General features: G+C 46.7%; 1 protein-coding gene across 1 annotated transcript in view; it reads right to left on the bottom strand.

Annotated features, from left to right (window-relative positions):
• The window catches only part of SCCPDH (saccharopine dehydrogenase (putative)), a 63,122-nt gene extending 46,603 nt beyond the window's left edge, over positions 1 to 16,519 (bottom strand). Inside the window, exons 1-2 of the mRNA XM_077486143.1 lie at positions 16,260 to 16,519; positions 1,715 to 1,824 (exon numbers count right to left, since the gene is read on the bottom strand). Of these exons, the coding sequence (XP_077342269.1) occupies positions 1,715 to 1,824; positions 16,260 to 16,464 (315 nt within the window). The 5' untranslated portion in view covers positions 16,465 to 16,519. The remainder of the gene's footprint in view (positions 1 to 1,714; positions 1,825 to 16,259) is intronic.
• Between the last annotated feature and the right edge of the window lie 3,198 nt (positions 16,520 to 19,717).

Here is a 19,717-nt window from a genome sequence, read left to right as displayed (position 1 = left end):
CACATTGCAGAGGGGCCAAATGATCTCAGATAAAGTGACTTACTGTGACTTCTAGCATGCATTTGGTAATTGTCACCGATTAGCAGTCTATAGGTCATCTGTTACTTTGCGGGCAAAGTTCTTTTATTTATCAGATGCATGTGCTGCTGACTGCCCTAAAGAATCAGACTGTTCCTGGCAAACCTTCATACACACCACTTTCAACTACAGATAAAGCCTATGAGGCTTACCTGTAGGTACTGGAAATATTTCCTAAACCTGCACAGTTTAGGAGATATTTACCATATACACTTGTGCAGACGTCATCGGCGCATGCGTGCTAAGGAAAGGGCACAGTTGTGCCTTTTCTAAAGGGCCCGTGCCGTGACCATCGGCTCCTGCGTGGAAGTGATGTCACATGACTCTGGCCAGTCAGAGCCGGAGTCCACGGCCCCGGAAGGAAGAGGACTGAAGATGGACGCGGCCACCAGCAGGGATATTGTGGGCTTCGTATGCTGTAAAGTGCTACATAATGGTCTAGTATGTGATGCATACTAGTCCATTATCCTTTTCAGGGAAATAAAGAGGAAGTAAAACCTACCAGGGTTTACTTCCTCTTTAAAGTGGTAGTAAAGTGAAAATCTCGGCTCACAGGCAGGGTTTTTATGACAGAAGAGACCATACAGGTCTCTTGTCAAATGTCCTCCTGCCTGTCAACAGTTAATGTGATCTGAGCCGCACATATGAAGCTCAGACTACATTTACAGTCTGCTCTGTCCCGCAGCGATGAGACTCCCGTATGCATGCGCAGGCATGACGTCACCTTGGCATGGCCAATCAAGTGGTTGTGGATACAAAACCAGTTAGGAAGATGAAGATGGAAGCCACTGGGGACCAGGGAGAGCCGTGTCAGTAAAACAATGGAGGGCTCAGTTTGAAGGCAAGTCTCTCATAATTTACCATTATGCAGTGCATACTAGTTTATGACTTAAACCTGCCAGGGGACCCATTTTTTCTCTTCATTACATAGACTTTGCTACCACTTAAAAAAAAAAAAAAAAGTAATCGTAAAGCTTTTTTTCCCCCATTAAAATAACAAACATGTTATGCTTGCCTGCTCTGTGCGCGCCCCTCTTCTGAGGTCCCCCACCAGAGCTCCTCAAGTGCCCCCATAGTAAGCTGCTTGCTATGGGGGCACTAATGGATGCTCTTTTCCAAGTTCATAAGTCACGCAGTATGGGGCTTGGCCCTGCCCACTACTCCCTTGTCAGTGGCTCCGATTGACATCAGTGCATCTGATCCAAGGAGGACTGAGAGTGCCTCAGCTCTTGCACACATTCCCGGATTGAAGTTGGGCTAAGACATGTATTTAAGGGAGCTGCATATAGAAGCAGGCCAAAGCTCACAAATGCTTTATAAAAGGCTGCACTACATACTGCTCTTATACATTCTAAAACCCATGCAAAAAGGAAAAACAAAGAAACCAAGTATGACAAGTCAGTTACATCAGGCAAAAAAGCCTTGACACTTGAAGGATTGGTTTGCAGCCCAATTTTTCAATTTATATCTGGGTGTAGCAGCAGAGTAAACAGTATTTTTATTTATCTAGTCTCATACAAAATGTAATTCTGACTTCAAACTAAAGTAAGCAACTTTTCAGGTTTAAGTACTGTGCCAACCAAGACTTTGCATAATACAGACATAAACAATGAGCAACCATTGATGTATTACTTACAGGCCCCACACAGTCCAGAACAACAGAGGCCTTCTTACACATTTCAGCGAGGGAGGGGGCGTCATTAACATCGCAGATTATAATGTCAATGGACTTCAGTTGCGGCTTGGCTAAAAAAGAAAAAAAAAAAAGAAGAAAAAAAATGTAATAGCAGAGACTGGTACCAATTCTAAGCCATTTCCCTTTTATTTGCCAGGATTGTTTCTTACTACAAAAAGGTGAGGGTGTTTTGAAGCCCTCCTCATTTTTGGACAAAGAGGGGCTTATCTCCTAAAGCTGCAGAATGCAAAATCAGACTCACTTCTGTACAGAAACCAATCAGCTTCCAGGTTTTATTGACGAAGCCTAATTGAACAAGCTGAGGTTAGAAGCTGATGCAGAAGTGAGCCTGATTTTGCACTCTTCAGCTTTATGCCCCATACACACGATGAGATTATCGGACGAATGAACGTCCGTTTTTTATTGCATGCTAATCTCAGATCGAATCTGATGAGTTTACTAAAGTCACGAAAAGTCCCGCACGACATAAAAAAAATTTGTACGTGATGTCATGTGTTGTAATGCATTTGTATTGCATTTTCGAACGATAGCTGTACTGATTACACGAAAATCGTACGATCTAGCATCGTACGAAAAAAATTTCCGTGCACGTCCGATAGAATAATATCGGATGTACTGTTCGAATCGGCTCTCGAAAGCTCTGTACTAACGATCCGATTATCGTACGATCGCATCGAAAGCGGTATTTTCCGTACGATTTTCGTATCGTGTGTACGGGGCATTAGGCCCCTTTCACACATGCGGACAGTATGTCCGTATTTCATCCATCCGTTTCCAGGTGAAATACGGACATACATGCATCCCTATGGGATAGCGGGTGTCTGCGGATGAACATCCGCAGACACCCGTTATTGTCCGCCTCCGCTATGGTCCGATTCTGCAGACGGAGGAAAATCCTATTTTTCTATCCGTCTGCAGAGCGGATCGGATGAACACGGACAGACGGTCCGTGCTCATCAGATCCCCATAGGAGGAGAGCGGAGAGCTGACAGGGCGGTCCCTGCACAGTGTGCGGAGATCGCCCTGTCCGCCGCCGGCTCAGCGGGGACAACGGAGTGATCCCCGCTGAGTGAGCGGATCGTCACGAGGCGGATTATTACTGATCCGCCCCGTGTGAAAGGGGCCTTAGTAAAGTGACAAGAGCAACAATGTTTTAGGGCTTGTTCACACTACATTTTTTAACGCTTCAGAAATGCTCCTATAGCTTTAGTATGGGTCATTAGACTCGCTTTAATGAGCTTTAGTATATTCATTAGACTGTTTTACAAGCGTTAATGAGGAATTAAAAATGCTCCCCAAATGCCCTATGGACAGTTTTAAAAGCGCTTGGTGAGTGTTAAGACGTGTTAAAACTGCTCCACAAAATGCCTTCTGTTTGTACAATCTTTCTTAGGAAAACAATGCTTGATGCAAAATCCCCCCATCTGTGCATGTGACTACCTAAAGTCTACAGGGAGCTGCATTCTACAAGTACCTGTCAGATCATAATCATATGATCACCTCATTAATTCCACTGTCCTATAAACAGAATTTAGATAATAAAAAAAAGCTAGCACAGCAGAAACTAGGCGTTGTCAATTTGGTACAGCTATTCAGAGATAAGTTAGCTTTTACTTGTAGTTACAGGTTAGAATTACAGTACACCCTGTTCTTGTGTGAAAGACAAGACCATTTCCAGAGACAGTGTTATGCCTTTAAATTTAGGGACAACTGGGGTAGTGCCAAACATGTCAGCCATTCATTGTGTACTCAGACAACAGTATTCTTCCTGGGCCCCTTTCAGACTAGCCTTCTGATCAGGGCAGACCCGATTGGACCCTCCATTCTCCTTTATGCAGCATTCTGTTTACACCCGCTTACATTCAATCTGCTAAAAACAGACAAATGGAGCTCCGTTCTCCTTCCGTCTGACGGATCGGGGGGCAGTCGGGCGTAAAGCGACAGGTGGTCCGCTTACATCAGACCACTCATAGAGGAGAAGAGGCTGTGTCTGCTCTTCATAAGCGGAGCAGACATGGACCAGCCACCCGCTTGCTCAGCAGGGATAAGCAGACAGATTCCCCGCTGAGCTGGCAGAGTCGGCCTCATGTGAAAGAGACCCACGTTTAGGAAGTATTAAAACCCCAGTTTATTTATTCCAGTCTGTGTCCTGTTAGGCCTCATCTACATGGCTATTCACTATGCAGATCAGCATATTTCTGCTGTGAATACGACCAAGTGCTTCGGATCAGCTGCGAACAGGAAGTCTGTACAAATCAATGACAGTCTGACATTGTCCATGTCAGACATGGAGCGATTACCTGTGGTTAGGGACATATGATCACCACTAGCGTTGTACCCATAAGGATACTAAGCACTTGCACTCGTGCAAATGATCCAATACTAAAGACTAGTGATGCACCAAAATTTCAGCCGCCGAAACATATCGGCCGAAAATGCCCTTTTCGGCAATTTGCCGAAAGAGAAAAACGGCCGATAATGTAACCCGAAAATGGGGCGTGGCCTGGATGGGGGCGGGGCTCCACCGCCGCCCCTGGTGACGCCCATCATGGGGGTTGTATAGCGCAGGAGAGCCGCCTCCGCCACCTATTTGATCACAGCGCCGGGGACATCACAGCTTTCATTTCAATAGCTGTGTGTTCCCGGCCGCGCGCCGTCACACGCAGCCCCTCCCCCTTGTCCGGGCACTTAGAGAGACAGATCATCCACAGGATTGGATGGATGATCTGTCTATCAAAGTGCCCGGACAAGGGGAGGGGCTGCGTGTGACGGCGCGCGGCCGGGAACACACAGCTATTGAAATGAAAGCTGTGATGTTCCCGGCGCTGTGATCAAACAGGTGGCGGAGGCGGCTCTCCTCCCTGCGCTGGCTGCAAAATGGGGGGCACGCTGGCTGCAAAATGGGGGGCACGCTGGCTGCAAAATGGGGGGCACGCTGGCTGCAAAATGGGGGGCACGCTGGCTGCAATGGGGCATGCCTCCTGTACCATGTCGCCAGTCTCTGACCGCCTCCTGTACCATGTCGCCAGTCTCTGACCGCCTCCTGTACCATGTCGCCAGTCTCTGACCGCCTCCTGTACCATGTCGCCAGTCTCTGACCGCCTCCTGTACCATGTCGCCAGTCTCTGACCGCCTCCTGTACCATGTCGCCAGTCTCTGACCGCCTCCTGTACCATGTCGCCAGTCTCTGACCACCTCCTGTACCATGTCCCCAGTCTCTGACCACCTCCTGTACCATGTCCCCAGTCTCTGACCACCTCCTGTACCATGTCCCCAGTCTCTGACCACCTCCTGTACCATGTCCCCAGTCTCTGACCACCTCCTGTACCATGTCCCCAGTCTCTGACCACCTCCTGTACCATGTCCCCAGTCTCTGACCACCTCCTGTACCATGTCCCCAGTCTCTGACCTCCTCCTGTACCATGTCCCCAGTCTTTGGCCACCTCCTGTATAAAAATATTTTTTAAAAACAGTCATTTTCGGTATCGGTGCTGTTTCGGTATCGGTTTTCGGCCTAGTGTATTTTTCATTTTCGGTATCGGTTTCGGCACCAAAAAACCCATTCGGTGCATCCCTACTAAAGACGATTCCTTCAGACTCGGTTCACATATGTGCAGGTCAGTTTGTACCTAGCCGCTGGGATTCCATTCAGCGGTCCAGGCAATTCAATTGTGAATTGCAGTGTATGAGATTAGAAATCAAACCTGAACCGGATTGAAGTGAAGAAATTTCATAAGCAAACCCAAGGATTCTTTGAAAAAGGTCCAAAGCTTTATTCCGTGGTCACATGGTAAATATACAGCAATGCTTGCCTGACGAAGGGGCCCCGTGTGGCTCTGAAACTTTGCATATATTTACCATGTGATCACGGAATAAAGCTTTTGACCCTTTGAGAAATCCTTGGTGTGCTGATGACATTTCTTCACTTTAAAAGTCCACGGTTTCCAGCCTATGGTCATTACAGCACCCAGCACCACTGAATAGCCGATTATCTTGAATGTGTGTGTGGAGAATATTGTGTTTGAACTGGATTGAAGTTGCACAGGACTCTTATTCAAATCACACTGTGGCTGGCCCGCACGTATGTTGTGAACAGGCTGTAAAAACAAATTGAAACGCATATTAACCACTTGCTTACTGGGCACTTAAACCCCCCTCCTGCCCAGACCAATTTTCAGCTTTCAGCGCTGATGCACTTTGAATGACAATTGCGCGGCCATACAATACCCAAATTAAATTTTTATCATTTTTTTCCCACAAATAGAGCTTTCTTTTGGTGGTATTTAATTACAGCTGGGAGTTTTATTTTTTGCTAAACAAACAAAAAAGATGCAAAATAAAAATAAAAAATCATGTTTAATAGTTTGTTATAAAATTTTTCAAACAGGTAATTTTTCTCCTTCATTGAAATGCGCTGATGAGGCGGCGCTGGTGGGCACTGATAGGCGGCGCTGGTGGGCACTAATAGGCACAGTTAAGGCGGCACCAATAGGCACAGATAAGGCAGTACTGATGGGCACAGATAAGGCGGCACTTATGGGCACAGATAAGGCGGCACGGATGGGTACCACTGATAGATGGGACTGATAGGTGGCACTGCTGGGCGTCACTGATGGGCACAGATATGTGGCACTGAGGTGCAGCACTGTGTGTGCAAGGCAGATTGTGGGCACTGATAGGTGGCACTGGCAGGGGGCAGGTGGGCACTGATGAGCTGTCCCCAGCTCACCGCGGTGATCGGCTTTTTCTTTCTCCTCACGCTGTCAGCGTGAGGAGGAAAAATAGCAGATTACCGGCTCTGTTGTGATCACATGATCAGCTGTCATTGGCTGACAGCTGATCACGTGGTAAGGGGTCGGGATCGACCCCTTGCTCCGATCTGTGATCAGGCGAGTCTCAGACTCGCTGATCACAGGGCGCGCAGGCCGCTCGTGCACGGGATGACGTCAATAGACGTCGTCCCGGCAAAGCAGGTCCGCGCTGTAGCCATCATTCGGCTATAGCGCGGATCTCAAGAAGTTAAACCTGCGTGGTTTTCCTATATGTATGGTGTTAAAGAGTCCTAAAAAACAAAACACAAAACCAAAAGCTACTGTCACATGACACTGAAAATATGCATCAGAAGTTGGTATCAGCAAGTACAGTAGAAAAAGTAGTAGTACTCGTACTTGGTCTTGCAAAACTGGTATATGTGCGTCCCTAATCACTCCTGGATGCACTTGTATCCTGGGGCACACATCTGTCCCCAATCACAGGTAATTGCCACTATCTGACCTAAAACACCCGGCCATACTCATCGCAGGACTACACTGACCTGTGCAGTGTACAGCCCTACGACTGGTCACTGGAACAGGCAGCTCAGACTGGATAGCTCAACACTTACCAGATGAAATAAAGAGACGATGACGCCAACTGGTGAGGACGCAGACACCAATACCAACCTGACATAGGATCTAATCCTCCTCTACTCTAAAAGAAACACTTTGGATATACACAAGCTGTAAATGGAAGGGGAAGGGGCTGTGAACAGCATGCAATGAATGACCCACAGTAGGCACCAAGCGATGTCCAGGGCTGCGGTCGGCAACCTGTTGATCACAATCTACCTTTTAACCACAGGCAGGCGATAGGTAGATCACGAACAGATCCCCTTGTTGCCAACCCTGTGTTTCTCCCACAGCTGCAAAGCACACCGGCGCACGCTCAACGGATCCTAGGCTGCAGATACAGCCCCACCCCTTGCATACGGAGGAGACCGATCACTCCCAAAGCATGAAAAGAAATTGTGAATGAAAGGGAATGCCGGGATTCTCACGTATGATACATTTTAAAAAGGTAGGCTGAGTTTATGTTTGGTGTTATCTTTAAAAGTTATCTTTACTTTTTATTAGGGGCTTGTTAGTTTATTTTATTTTTGTAAAGGGCGCAGCAACCCGATGATCTTTGATCCCTTTCATGATGCCCGGGTAGATCTCCACCTTTCAGAGTGAAGTTTGCATATTCCAGGAGCATTTTGCAATCTTTCAATTCACGTTCTTTATCCGTTGATGTCTATGGAGCCAAAAACAAGTCCCTGGCCCTCTCTATAAAATGCACCGATGTGAACGTGTCCTATATTAGGAAACCATGTTAAATGGACTGTAGTGTGTTTCTACAAAACTGAAAACGCACAAAAAAAAATAATAATAATAATTTCCAGCAGAATGATGGAATGGATGGCAACAACCTACCACCAACCAGCCATACCATGTCATATTATTATGACTGGTATGTACAGAGCACTGCACATCAGCTGCCCCCCGCAAGGAGCTTAAAATCTAATGTCAATTAACCACTTAAGGACTGCCCCATGTACATTTATTGCAGCAGGGAGGCCGCTCTGTGCCAGATCACGTACTTAGGATGTGACTTAACACTTCTGAGTCTGGGGCGCACAGCTCCAGCTGTGATTGGACACAGTGAGAGCCAATCAGTGGGTCCGGCAGACTATGCCCGCCCAGACCCACTGACCTCCTTTCGGGACACAAGCAGAACGGCAGTCTGCCTATGTAAACAAAGCAGATTGTCATGTCAGCGGGGAAGGCTTTCATCCTGTATTTCTGCAAAGCAGGAACATGGATCTTTGCCTTCCCGTAGTCAAAGCACTTCCCACACCATTAGTAAGCACAACCTATGTATTACTTTTAAAGCGTAACTCCACTTTTGGTGAGTGAAAAAATGACCAGTTACACTTACCGGTAACGTCTTTTCTAGGAAATCTTCCAGGACGGCACACCTGAGAGATGACTGGTCCACCTGACAGGAAACACAATCAACAACGAGTTTAAAAGTCCCCACCCCTCCCTCAGACCCTCAGTTATGGTAAAGAAAATCCCACACCAGTGTCAGAGGGAACATTCTGTGAAGAATTAATATATCACCAATAAAACAAGGGTAGGAAGTAGGCCTGCCGTCCTGGAAGATTTCCTAGAAAAGACGTTACCGGTAAGTGTAACTGGTCATTTTCTCCAGTCATCTTCCAGGACGGCACACCTGAGAGGATAAGCAAGAAGTTCAGGCCTACCTTTAGGGCGGGACAACCGCTTGTAGGACCTTCCTGCCAAATGCCAAATCCTGAGGGGACAACAGCTCCACTCTGTAGTGCCTCAGAAATGTTCTATGGCTCGTCCATGTTGCTGCCTTGCAGATCTGGTCAATTGAGGCGCCTGCCCTCTCTGCCCAGGAGGTCGCTAGGGATCTAGCTGAATGCGCCTTAAGGCGGGTTGGTACTGGTTTACCTGCCTGTCTATAAGCGATGGATATGGTCTGTCTAACCCATCTAGCTATCGTAGACTTAGATGCTTGAAGACCCTTTTTCTTCCCTGAAAAAGTGACCAATAAATGACTGGATCTCCTAAAGTCCTTCACCCTTTCTAAATAGACTAGGAGACAACGCCTGACATCTAAGAAATGAAATCTTTCCTCTTCCTTATTCTTAGGATTCTGGCAAAAGGACGGGAGAATAATCTCCTGTGTTCTGTGAAATAATGAAGCTACCTTTGGCAAATAAAGAGGATCCTGAGTGAGGATTACCCTATCCTCTAGGATGCGCAAAAACGGCTCTTTAATCGACAGAGCCTGTATATCACTCACCCTCCTGGCCGTAGTGATAGCCAGGAGGAAGGCCAACTTAAATGATAAAAGCTTAACCGAAATTTGAGCCACCGGCTCAAAAGGCCCCCTTGTTAGGGCATCTAATACCAGGGACAGATCCCATGGAGGGCAACTGACCGACCTGACTGGAACTACCCTTTCCCTGGCCGACAAAAATCTTTTTATTAGCGGCTCCTGTCCTAGCTTCCTATCAAAAAACACGGACAGGGCTGCCACCTGGACCTTTAGGGTGCTAACTGCCAAACCCTGGTCCACCCCCTCCTGAAGAAAGTCTAGGATGGTGGGTATCATCTGGAGAGCCCCCTCCTTAGACTGTAGCCAGTGGGAGAAGACTTTCCAGACCTTTGCATAAATCTTTCTGGTGACGCCTTTCCTACTGAGGAGAAGAGTATCTATCACTTTTTCCGAACAGCCCCTGTCTCGGAGTATTTCCCTTTCAATAGCCATGCTGTCAGAGAGAGACGACCCGGGTCAGGGTGAAAGACTGGACCCTGACTGAGTAGGTCTCGTTGCACCGGCAGACGCAGCGGGGGAGCTATCGCGAGACTCTGAATGGTGGGAAACCAAACTCTCTTGGGCCACCAGGGTGCTATCAGTATCAGGACTGACCTTGAGTAGGTTAATTTTTGTAGGACTCTGGGAAGGAGCACCAATGGGGGAAAGGCATAAGCCAGTCTGAAATCCCACACTTGTACAAGAGCGTCTATCCCTTCTGCTTCTTGATCCTTGTAAAGGGAGAAAAACCTGAGAACCTTCGCATTCTCCCGGGAAGCGAACAAATCTATTTCTGGCTTGCCAAAATGTTTGCACACCAGGAAGAAGATTTCTTTGCTCAATCCCCATTCCCCTTGAAGGATGGGCTGTCTGCTTAGAAAATCTGCTTGCAGATTGAGTGAGCCCTTTATATGAATCGCTGACAGTGAAAGGACCCTCTTTTCTGCCTTCACAAGGATCTGTTGCGCTAACCGTCTTAGTTTGTCCGACCTTGTCCCTCCTTGGTGGTTTAGGTATGCCACCGTGACCAGGTTGTCCGAGAGGACCTGAACCTCCCTGTCCTGCAGTTCCTCTCGGAAATAGTCTAGGGCTTTGCCTACTGCCAGAAGCTCCCTGAAATTGGAAGACTCCCTGGCTTGGCTGTGGTTCCAGGACCCCTGGGTATATCGGTCTCCCAGATGAGCCCCCCAACCCCAGGCGCTGGCGTCCGTGGTTAGGACCAAAGGGTTTACCTGAGACCAGGGGCGACCATTCAACAAATTCTGTGGGTCGAGCCACCACCGCAGAGAACGAGATACCTCCTCTGTGATGGGTACTCTGTTCTCTAATGTTTCTCTTTTTCCTCCCCATGAGGCAAGTAGAAAAGACTGAAGCTCCCGAGAATGGAGTTGTGCCCAGGTTACTGCCGGAATGCAGGCCGTCATGAGGCCCAGCAATCTCATTATATATCTCAGAGAGGCTTCTCCTCTTTCGAGAAGGGTGACAACCGCATTCTGGACCTTCGTTACCTTTTCTGTTGGTAAGAATACCTTCTGTGCCTGCGAGTCTAACAGGTAGCCTAGGTATAGCTTGGACTGAGATGGAGTCAGTGAGGACTTCTCCTGACTGACCATCCAGCCCAAGGTCTCCAGAGTTTCCAACACGATGTCTCTGTCTATTACTGCTTGCCTCTGATCCACACTGTAGATCAGCAAGTCGTCCAGGTAGGGTATTAACCCTATCCCCTGCAGGTGTAGGTATGCCACTACTTCGGCTAACACCTTTGTGAATATCCTTGGACTTGCTGCCAGCCCAAAGGGAAGAGCCCTGAACTGCCAGTGTTGTATCCTCTGCTGTATGCAAACTGCGAAGCGTAGGTACTTCTGGTGTTCGGGAGCAATGGGTACGTGTAGATAAGCGTCTTTTAGGTCCAGGGTGACCATAAAGACTCCTCTCTGCAGATGCTTTCTTACTGAGTAAATACTCTCCATCCTGAACTTCTTGTGAAGCAGGTAACGGTTGAGTCTTCTCAAATTTATTATCAACCGAAATTTTCCTGAGGGTTTTGGAACCACAAATACGTGTGAGTAAAAACCCTGGGTAAGCTGATTGGTTGGTACTGGAGTAATAACCCTTTGCTCTGCTAGCTCCTTTAGATTTTTCAGTAACCCTTCTGCCTTGGTTGGGTCCCTGGGAGGAAAAGTAACCAGAAATTCCTGTGGGGGATGGGTCTGAAATTCCAGTCTGTACCCCACTTCTAAAAGGTTTAGAATGTATGGGCTCTGCGTAATCCTTTCCCACTGTGGAAGGAATTCGCTGAGTCTTGCGCCTACCTTTACGGTGGCGTCATTTACCTTCTTTCTGAGAGGCTCCGGGGCTGGAGAAAAGGATTGCACTTTTTTCTTTTCCTTTCCCCAAGTTCCATTTCCTCCTTGGTTCAGTTTTCCCCTTATGATGGGTCTTTGAATAGGGGCCTCGAAAAAATTTCTTACCCCTTTCTTTCTTGGGCCTTACAGGAAATTTCTTGCCCTTCTCCGTAGATCGGGACAAAACCTGATCTAGGCCTGAACCAAACAGCAAGGAACCCTCAAAGGGGATGCCGCATAGGCGAGACTTGGAAGTAAAATCCCCATCCCAGGTCTTGACCCATAGAGCTCTCCTGGAAGAGTTCAAAAGTGCTGCTGCTTTAGCTGTGGTCCTAACAGTTTCTACAGCTGCATCTGCCACATATGCTACTGCTCGACTGATTACTTCCAGCGAGTCTACAATCTCTTTAGCCTCCCTACTGCGGGAAACATGATCCATTAATTTGCCCAGCCAGGTGTCAGCATTTCTGGCTACACAGGCGGAAGCTAGGGCAGGCGCCTTTGCTGCCGCATTCGCCTCCCAGGCTCTTTTGAGTAAAGTTTCCGACTTTCTATCCATCTGATCCTGGATATTTCCGGAATCTTCAAAGGACAAATCGGACCTCTTAGATACTTGCGCTAAGGCTGCATCCAGGCGAGGAGCTTTAAAAAACTTTTCCTCCTCCTCATCTTTAAAGGGACACCTCCTTTTCCAAGCTTTCAGTTTGAGAAGCTTGCGTTCAGGTTCCTTCCATTCTCTAAGGATTATCTCCTTCAGAGACTGGTGGATGGGAAAGGTCTTGGTCTGTAACCTTCCTAAACCTCTATATACTCTATCTTGAGCTGAGACTTGAGCAGAGGGAACCTGAATATCTTCTGAGGCGTAAATGGCTTTTAATAAACCCTCCATGTCCTCACTCGGGAACAAAAATCCCCCAAGCTTAGCCTCCCCCTGGCTATCTTGGTCTGAATCTTCCTCTCCAGAACTACAATCTGGTACTTGGCCTTCCTCCACCTCAGATAATAGGGAGACTTGGCCCTGGGAACTTTCCGCATAAGATGTGGAAAGGTTTTCCTGTAACTGAGGAGTCTCTCTCTCTGACGGTACTTCCTGCAAACCCTTCACAAGGGTGGACTGAAAAGGTTTGAAGGGTAGCCAACATTTCTGCTTGTAAGGCCCTACATTCCTTTACGACCTGAGCGGTCTCCCTGCCTGCGAGCTTGATGATACATCGATCGCAGAAAGGTTTGGAGTGGTCTTGTGCTAACTTAGCGTTACAGTAACCACAACGCCTGGACTTTGAAGTAACCTTCCCCTTAGACCTAGCAGCTGACCCCTGGGCAGAGCTTTCGGTCCCTGGGAATAGTCAAAAAATAGACAATTTAGCTACACAAGTCCTAAAAGGGGCACAGGAGCTCTACCCCGAGAACCCTGCCCCTAAATAAAGTTGGATCACTCACCCCCAGTGGCGACCTCAACGATTGTCTGCTCAGACTGACCTTCTTCTTCCATAGCGATTTGCTGCCCTGCAGGATCGCTGGATCAGGTCTCGAGCATCCCCTTGTTGTCTTTTCCAAGTGTTCAGGAAAGCGTCTTGCAGGACGAGGAGACTGGGTGTATTACAGCACACCCGTTCTGTTTGAAAAAACGCGCCGATCGGCGCCATCTTTAAGGAGGTCCGTCGCCCGGAAATGACGCACGGCCTCTTCCGGTCCTGCGCACTGAGGCTGGAACGCACGCCGGTGCGTCCAGCCATCTCAACTACCGGAACTCGATACCCGGAAGTGACGCCCTTGGACTTCCGGACATGCGCTGTGGCGTTGGAACGCACGCCATCCGCGTCCGCATAAGGAAAGGCATCACCTCACCACTCCACCAACGAATGTGCAGGTAGGCCAATACAACAGGGGAATAGCCTACTGGGACAACTCCCCTGTCCCACGAGGCTCATACAAGGCTCCCTAAGGAGACCTTGAGTGAGGAATACCCCCCCAAGATTTCTCCTGGGGGTATACAAGGGAGCACCACAGACCCTGTCTGTTCAAGTCCCTAAAAAAAAAGAACCTCACGAGAAAAAAACACGGGGTCCCAGACCCCAAGGAAAAAACCTTTTAGAAAGAAACTTGGTTTCGCTGTCATCCTGTGGGAAACACAATCAAGAACTGAGGGTCTGAGGGAGGGGTGGGGACTTTTAAACTCGTTGTTGATTGTGTTTCCTGTCAGGTGGACCAGTCATCTCTCAGGTGTGCCGTCCTGGAAGATGACTGGAGAAATGTATGTATGTATATATATATATATATATATATATATATATATATATATATATATATATATATATATATATATATATATATATATATATATATATATATATATATATATATATATATATATATATATATATATATATATATATATATATATATATATATATATCTCCACTTGCCACCCACCCTATAGGCAATTGACGGCTGCAAAGTGGTTTCATAATCCTGACCGGACGTCATATGACGTGATCAGGATTATGAGCCGCTGCGTGCCCCCGGCGATCGTTGTTGCGGGGTGTCAGTCTGACACCCGGCAACTACGATCTCAGTAAAGAGTCTCCGACGGAGACTCTTTACCACGTGATCAGCCGTGTCCAACCACGGCTGATCACAGTGTAAATGGGAAGAGCCGGTGATCGGCTTTTCCTCACTCGCGTCTGTCAGACGCGAGTAGAGGAGAGCCGATCGGCTGCTCCTCTGACAGGGGGGGTCTGTGCTGATCGATTATCAGCACAGCCCCCCCGAGGATGCCCACACTGGACCACCAGGGACGCCACCGGACCACCAGGGAAAAGGTAATCCTCCCTAGACCACCAGGGATGCCAGTCAGCACAATGGATGCCAATCAGTGCCCATAATGGGCATCACTGATTGGCATGCATTATTGTTTGGCACTGATTGGCATCCATTACTATAGTATAACACCAATGCCGCCTATGAGTGCACACCTGTGCCGCCTATGAGTGCCCACCCGTGCCCATCTGTGCCACCTATCCATGCCCATCTGTGCCGCCCATCCATGCCAATCCGTGCCAGCTATCAGTGCCAATTTGTGCCACCTATCAGTGTCCATCCGTGTCGCCCATCAGTGCCACATATCAGTGTCCATCAATGCCACCTCATCAGTGCCACTTCATTGGTGCCACATTGGTGCCCATCAGTGAAGGAGAAAACGTACTTATTTACAAAGTTTTGAAACAAACAAAAAAAAATTTTTTTTCAAAATTTTCGGTATTTTTTTTATTTGTAGCGCAAAAAATAAAAATCGTAGAGGTGATCAAATACCACCAAAAGAAAGCTCTATTTGTGGGAAAAAAATGATAAAAATTTCATTTGGGTACAGTGTAGCATGACCGCGCAATTGTCATTCAAAGTGCGACAGCGCTGAAAGCTCAAAATTGGTCTGGGTAGGAAGGTGTTTAAGTGCCCTGTATTGAAGTGGATAGATAGATTATATATATATATATATATATATTTTTTTTTTTTTTATTATTATTTAAAACACACACACACACACACACACACACACACACACGTCTTCTCTGGGCGATTTCTGTACATTGCAAGGATTATAACAACCTTTGTTGCAGATTGCTACCTTTTGTTATTCTGAAGTAATCTGTCTGTCCCAAGTGGGTCTAATGGGAGTGGTTTCATAATTATCATTCAGCTGTGGCACCTGCAGAGCACTAATGAGGAAAGCTGCTGGGTCTGCATCCCTTTAGACGTGTTCCTATTGGAAATACCTCACCAAAAATGACATTTTTGTTGCAGGGGATGCCTGCAATCTGACCTGTATCTTTGTGCAGACTTCTGGGGAAATTGGTGAGCCAATCACACAAGCAGGAAATGATGTTTCTGGGGAGTGGTCAGTACACACTCTGTACAGAACTCCAGGTAGCCATATTGCTTTGCATTTATAGAAAATTACATTGGCTGCTGACTGAAAAGGTATTTTTTAATAACATTCACTTACAATATGACTTGTATCACAATTGTATACACTATTTTTTTTCTCCCCCATGAAAGTGGAGTTACCCTTTAATTGCCCCTAATGTGTAACCCCTTCCCAGCTAGCGTCATTAATATAGTGACAGTGCATATTTTTTGCACGATCATTGTAAGGGGAAACCCACAGAGGTGATCAAATACCAAAAGAAAGCTCTATTTGTGGGGGAGGAAAAAAAAAACCAGGGCATCAAATTTTATTTGGGTACAATATCGCAGGACTGCGCAATTCTTGAATAAAGTAAAAAAGTGGTTAACCAGAGTTTCTGAAGGTACCCCACACAGGGAGAACATGCATACTCCATGCAGATCTGTTCCTGGCTGGGATTAATCAGAGGACCCCAGTGCTGTAAAGCAAGAAGTACTAACCACATAGCTTCTTTTATTCCTATATTGCTCTATAGCGCCCCCTCCCGCATAGTACAATCCCCAGCGGTCCCCTCAGGGGTCTCTCTCACCCAGTCTGTCCGCAGCCCAGTCCAGCACCTCCTCCAACTTCTCTCTGCTCCTTCCGGCCACAGCCCAGCGCAGCGCCTGTCCCCTGAAATCTCCTCCATCCGCCACCCGGGACACCTCCTCCACCACGAACTGTCCGGTGAAACCCGAGGCCCCGAATATAACGAGTTGGTACGGACGGTCTTTATTCCCGGCTGCACGCGCCATGCTGCGACACTGACTGACTCTGCTGACTGTGGGGTGGGGGGCGGGGTTAGTACCAGAGCTGGACCATGTAGCAAGAGGGAGTGCGGCCGTGTCACGTGACCACAGTGTGTCATGTGACCAGGACTGTGCAGAATGGAGAGGTCCATTCTCTGTGTAATCATCTACCTGGAGCTGCTGCTCATACAATGACTCGGGAAAATGGAGAACTCATTCAAATAGCAGAAATCTTTTCTGGATCTTTTTTATTTTGCTAGAAAATTACTTAGAACCCCCCAAACACTAAATATTTCTTTTAGCAGACACCCTGGGGAATAAAATGGCGGTCGCAATATTTTATGTCGCACAGTATTTTCACAGCGGTCTTTCAAATGCAATTTTGTTTAAAACAAATAGAATAAAAGAAAAACTTTAACCGCTTGCTTACCAGGCCAATTCTGATACTTCTCTCCTACATGTAAAAATTATCATTTTTTTCCTAGAAAATTACTCAGAACCCCCCAAACATAATATAGGTTTTTTTTTTTGTTTTGTTTTTTAGCAGAGACCCTAGGGCAGTGATGGGAACTTTGGCACCCTAGAAGTTTTGGAACTACATTTCCCATGATGCTCCACTAGTTACATAGTAACATATAGTTACATAGTTAGTAAAGTTGAATAAAGACACCAGTCCATCCAGTTCAACCTGAGTAAGTGTGGGTGCGTGTCTACAATTGTCCCTATCCCACATCACATGTACATCGCACACTCACATCGGTCCCTACCCACAAGGAGCCCACAATCCAAGGTCCCCATTCATATACTAGCGCCAATTTTGGACAGAAGCCAATTAACCTACCAGCATGTATGCGGAGTGCCAGTGCATCATGGGAAATGTAGTTCCAAAGGGCTGCCAAGGTTTGCCATCACTGCCCTAGGGAATAAAATGGCAGTCTTTGCAACTTTTTATCTTGCACGGTATTTGCACAGCAATTTTTCAAACGTGTTTTAAAAAAAACAAAAAACGAAATAACAGCTTCATGCATTAAAAAAAACCAAACGCTAAAATTAGCATAATTTTTTTGCATAATATGAAAGATAATGTTAGGCCGAGTAAATAGATACCTAACATGTCACGTTACCTAGATACCTAAATTGCACACACTCGTGGAATGACGCCAAATTCTGGTATTTAACCACTTCAATACCTTAGGGCGTCATATGACGTCCTTGAGTTTGTGAGGGCATATCTGAATGATGCCTGTAGCACAGGAGCGCGGCGGGAGGGGGGGCCCCTCTCCCGCTGCCGATAAAAGTGATCTTGAGGTGAATCTACCGCAGAGACCACTTTTATCTGAAAGCGGACCGATGGCCGAAGAAGAGGATACCGGGGTTATGGCAGCTAGATCAAATTTATATGTATATCGGTGTGCGGCCGTGGTTAATTTTGCTGAGAAATCTCTTTGAAAAAAACTCCCTGGTATTTCTGACTGTGGCCATCTTGAGTAAGGGCAAATGATTCATCTAACATTTACTTCTTAGAAACCATCTTTCTTTTTTGTACATCACGGGACACAGAGCACCACTGTAATAACTGTATGGGTTATACGCCATCTTCAGGTGATGAGCACTGGCATAATTACAGACAGGAAGTCCCTCTTCCCATATAACCCCTCCCACACAAGGAGTACCTCAGTTTTTTGCCATTGTCTAAGGTGTTGGTCACGGTTAAAGTCTGTGCTAAAGAAGCTCCCTGGAAAGGCCTGCAGGGTCAATGATCTGCACAATTGGATTCATTTAAGGGCCTCCTAAAAGATTCTCTCAGATTTATCCTATGAAGGAGACATTTACTAAAAATTGAGTTTGCCAGCAGTAGATGTGGCTGTTTCTTCTCTGAATAAGAGTCTTATTTGTCCAGTAGACAATGTTCAGGTGCTTAACCTCCCTGGTGGTATTCCCGAGTCTGGGTGAGATTTCAGTACGAAAAGCAGTAACCCCCCGAGCCAGACTCGGGATCGCATCGCAGGATCCATGTAGAAGTTACTTACCTTGTCCCCTGGATTCTGCGATGTATCCCCACTGTGATCTGTGAGCCGCCCTGTCTCGCTTGATTCACAGTGCCGAGCTCCGTTCCCTGCGAGTGTTGCGACACACAGGGACGGAGTTTGGCGCCAAATTCAAAAAGTAAAAAACACAGTATAGATACAGTATACTGTAATCTTACAGATTACAGTACTGTAGCAAATAATTACACATCCCTTTTGCCCCTAGTGGTTTGTCCAGTGCCCTGCATGCAGTTTTATATTATAAATACTATTCTTTCTGCCAGGAAAGTGGAGGTTGTCTATAGCAACCAAAAAATGTCCGTTTACATCAAAGGTGGTTTTAGACCAGCTAGAAAACAGCTATAATAAATTAGAATCACTCGCAAAATTGAGCGATAGTAATTTGTGGGGAAATTCATCATCAAACACTAAAAGTAATGACAACGACAATTCTGCAACTCAGAAAATTTCTGTGTTTTTGATTTGATTACATTATTGAATAATTTTTATTATTATTATATTATTATTTGTTATAATTATTTATAGTTATTTATTATATTATAATTTATGATTTCGTGTTTCAAACTTTATCATACCCGGGATGTCTACTAGACTCTGGTTTGGACAGATTTAAGTGAGTTATTTCTAAGAATTACAGGCCTACAATATAAGACACAAAATTTCCATGCAAAATAATTGTACCGCTTTCAGCACATAAAATCTGAAATAATCATACCGCCAGGGAGGTTAAGTATCCAGCAGATAAGAGACTGGAGACATTGCTTAAAGCCTAATTTTCCATGGCTAGTGCAGTTGCACAGCCTGCAGTAGTGGCAATCGCCGTCTGTCAATCTCTTAATGACAAAGTAAAACAAGTCATCAAAGGGGAAGAGGTCCCGGATTTGGCAGAATTGCCCAGGGCCTTTTGTTTTGCGGTTGACGCTATTAAAGATTCTATTCATCAGGCGTCTCGCCTTGCCCTTCTGTTAGTTCATAGGCGCAGAGTTTTGTGGCTTAACCAGTTCCCGACCGACGCACGACGATGTACGTCGGCAGAATGGCACGGGCAGGCAAACTGGCGTACAGGTACGTCCAGTTGAAATTGCCGCCCTACCATCGCGTGCGTGCCGCCGGCGGCACGTGCACATGCTGGTCGGGACCCCGTGAGTCCGGTCGCGGGTCCCACGGACTCAATCGCCACGGGGATACCCGCGATCATCGAACGGGGAGAT

The sequence above is a fragment of the Lithobates pipiens genome, unplaced genomic scaffold (genome assembly GCF_037356315.1).
Source record: "Lithobates pipiens isolate NorthernLeopardFrog02 unplaced genomic scaffold, aLitPip1_a1.2 Scaffold_18, whole genome shotgun sequence".
Classification (NCBI taxonomy): Eukaryota; Metazoa; Chordata; class Amphibia; order Anura; family Ranidae; genus Lithobates; species Lithobates pipiens.
The sequence above is the reverse complement of the archived record's forward strand: the minus strand, read 5'-3'. Positions and strand labels throughout refer to the sequence as shown.